At 53.9% G+C, this 3,559-nt stretch overlaps 1 protein-coding gene across 1 annotated transcript in view; it reads left to right on the forward strand.

The window, feature by feature from the left end:
• The window catches only part of OGFOD3 (2-oxoglutarate and iron dependent oxygenase domain containing 3), a 24,499-nt gene that overhangs the window by 3,319 nt on the left and 17,621 nt on the right, over positions 1-3,559 (forward strand). The window contains exon 2 of the mRNA XM_017524730.2: positions 2,983-3,212. Within this exon, the coding sequence (XP_017380219.1) occupies positions 2,983-3,212 (230 nt within the window). The remainder of the gene's footprint in view (positions 1-2,982; positions 3,213-3,559) is intronic.

The following is a 3,559-nucleotide window of genomic DNA, read 5'->3' on the forward strand; positions in this document are numbered from 1 at the left end:
TTGAGTCTGGGTCTCCCTCTCTCTCTCTCTCTCGCCCAGGCTAGAGTGAGTGGTATGATCATGGCTCACTGAAGCCTCCACCTCCTGGGCTCAAGTGATCCTCCCACCTCAGCCTTCCAAGGTGCTGCTATTACAGGTATGAGCCACTGCACCTGGCCAATATAGAATGTTGTATTTATCCTGAAATGTGGTACAGGATATTGCTCAGAACGTGCTGTAGTGATTCTCTGAAAAACAATGCCCCACTCTGTAGAAAATGCACCCTTGGTGTTAATCCCACACTCAAATGGCCAACGTCTCAGTTTGAATAGCACTTCAAAACAGACAAGTCTTTTCCAAGTCTGAGTGGGAAACAAATTCATTCACTATTTACTGTTTTCCTCAGAGAAAAATAAATCTCTGTACGTTAAAAAAAGAAATATTGCCCTAATATACCTTAAATGAGCCTTTCTTCAAGTTCTGGAAGTACGCGTGTCCAAAGCCCTTCTCAGTGGTAGGACAGGCCCAACACCTGCTCCTCGGAACAGACACGAAGCTTATTTTACAGGAGGGGGGTGAGTGTGGCCCTGATGGGTAACTGAGCTCTAGGGGGCTAACCTCTGCCCCAACCTGGAAACAGCCTTCCTTCAGTGGCCCTGTCCTCAGGCTTCACCCCGGGTGGAAGTCCCCATCACTGCCAGCCTGTGCTAGAGCAGCTGTGCCACAGGGCACCCCATCCTGTCCCATTTTGCTAAGCAAACCCTTTAAAAATCCTTTTGTTATTGTGAAACGTATCATATTAAAGTGGCCTTTATTTATTTATTTACTTTTTGAGATGGAGTTTCACTCTTGTCACCTGGGCTGGAGTACAATGGCGCAGTCTCGGCTCACTGCAACCTCTGCCTTCCGGGTTCAAGCGATTCTCCTGCCTCAGCCTCCCGAGTAGCTGGGATTACAGGCATGTGCCGCCATGCCTGGCTAATTTTTTTTTTTTTTTTTTTTTTTTTTTTTGTATTTAGTAGAGACAGGACTTCACCATGTTGGTTAGGCTGGTCTTGAACTCTTGACCTCGGGTGATCCACCCGCCTTGGTCTCCCAAAGTGTTGGGATTACAGGCGTGAGCCACAGAGCCCGACCTAAAGTGGCCTTTGTAAGGACCATGTCTGGCCTTTTTTGTTTTTCCTGCCTAAAACCCATGAGTCTCTATTGCAGCGTTTCTCAAACTCCTGGGCTCAGGAGGCAGTTAGAGACTAGTGAAGGGAAAGGGAGGGAACCGTTTGTGCCTGCTGAATGGACAGTGCCGGCCCCAGGCAGGAAGCCCTCATTTCAGGGGTGAGGTGTAGGTGAAGGTGGGGTCACGGTGCATACACTTTGATGATTGGGGGAGGCATCCCAAGGCCTTTGTTAGGACACCTGGTCCCCTTTGAGAAGATCTTCTGGCCCCTTCCCCTTTAACTCCCCACAATGCTGAGCTGTTTTCCACCTCCACGCCTGGGCAGCAATCTCCTCCTCTGCCCAGATGCCTTCTACTTCATGTCCCCAGACTCTTGTGACACCCTTCAGGAACCCGGCCCTGACTCTCCTCTGCATGGTGCTATGGTTAGACGCTTGGGACTGTGGCCTCTGAGGCCCCCACTTCTTGTCCCTTGCTGTCCCAGCAGCCAGGCTGAGTTTCTGCCTGTCCAGCTCTGGGAGGACATGTCATCCACAGCACAGTCTGCACTGGGGTCCAGCTGCTTGCTGCTAAGAAGCCTGGCAGTCTCTGCCAGATTTGGAATTCCAGGGGAGGAGAGCTGATGGGCCTGGCTGGAGTCAGGCATCCCCCCTAGTCTAAGCAGCAGAGGCTCGGTGGGCTGGAGCGGTTTGCTGTTCTCAGGGGTGGGGAGGTCTTTGTGAGTGGGCTGGAGGGGTTGCTGGTGTTCTCAGGGGTGGGGAGATCTTTGTGAGTGGGCTGGAGGGGTTGCTGGTGTTCTCAGGGGTGGGGAGATCTTTGTGAGTGGACTGGAGGGGTTGCCGGTATTCTCAGGGGAGATCTTTGTGAGCGGAGTACCCCAAAACTGTCTGTAACTCCTCTGGGAAATACTCTTGTATCTGCCCAGCATGGCCTGTGCTGCTGCTACCAGGCAGTGCATTTCGTTGGAATTTGTGTGTGATTTACTGAGTGCTATGAAGTGTTGAGGGTGTGTGAAAATAAAAAGCAGTTTCCCTGCTTTTCAGGAGTTGGTCACAGACTTGAAGAAACAGAGTGCACCTCCGTGAAAGGGCGCCGTCATCTCTTTTCTCACGTTCTGCCTGCCCTTCAAGACCTACAGCCCCAAAGTCTTTCCTGGATAATGGAGCTCACGGCTGCCCCAGTTAACACCCACATAGACACAGACATTCGCAGTGTCAGTGTGGGCTGTTTGAGCTCCACAGTTAGCCCTGGGTTGTACAGAAAGCATCTTATTCACAAATCGAGTGTGTGTGAATTTGCAAATTTGCACCTGGTGTGTTTGGGTTATCTTCCTGGCTGGCTTGGTTCAAGTCCTGCGTGTGTGCACACAGGTGCATGTGTGTGTGCTGGGAGCATGTGTGTGGGGGTGCAGCAGCCATTTGCGGGTACAGGCAGCGTGACTGGAGACAGACTCCCACAGAACCTTCCAAACAGGTGTTCCTGGGCCTGGCTGGGACAGGGTAGGAGTAAATTCAGTCAGCCTCGCCTGTCAGATGGGGTGGGGTCACACACAGCCCTGCTGCGCCTCTTAGGGGGCTCCTGGGGAGCCTTGGTGGGGGCAGACACTTCCCTTCCCACCCCCTGCGTTGCAGGAGCCTGCCTGGTGTGGCTGGCCAGTGGGATGTGAGTGTGACTGAGGCTTTTGGATTGACGGAAGCCCATCTCCATGAAAGGTCAGCGTCCCTAACAGACGTTACGTGGGCACAGCCTGAGGCTGGTCATCATTGGATGTGAGTGTTTCGCTGGCCTCGATCCATGTTTGGGTGACGTGGCGTGTTTTCTTTTCTCAGCACCAAGAAGGACCGAGCCCTGCGGGAGACGCAGAGGCTGTGGCAGAGGCCGTGGCTGAGGACCGCAGGCCTGGGGGCCGGCCTTGTGCTTACCGCATTCCTGCTCTGGAGCAGCCTGGGGGCTGACGACGGGGTCGCAGAGGTCCTGGCCCGCCGTGGCGAGGTCCTGGTGGGGAGATTCATCGAGGTGCCCTGCTCTGAGGACTATGACAGTCACCGGAGGTTTGAAGGTACAGTGCCATGGTCTCTGCGGTAGTTCAGGAAAGCAACATGTTAAAATGAGACTCAATGTGCTTGAAGGATGTCTGCTGCTGGCTGTAAATAAGGGGTGGAAACTGGGTTGGATGTGGTAACCCTGGGGTGGCAGATGCCCCTCCTCTCCTGCAGGCTAGCTAGTCCATGTGGTGACCCTGGGGTGGCAGATGACCGCTCGTCTCCTGCAGGCTGGCTAGTCCATGTGGTGACCGTGGGGTGGCAGATGACCCCTCCTCTCCTGCAGGCTGGCTAGTCCATGTGGTGACCCTGGGGTGGCAGATGACCCCTCCTGTCCTGCAGGCTGGCTAGTCCATGTGGTGAC

Source organism: Cebus imitator, unplaced genomic scaffold, assembly GCF_001604975.1.
Source record: "Cebus imitator isolate Cc_AM_T3 unplaced genomic scaffold, Cebus_imitator-1.0 Scaffold36, whole genome shotgun sequence".
Lineage (NCBI taxonomy): Eukaryota > Metazoa > Chordata > Mammalia > Primates > Cebidae > Cebus > Cebus imitator.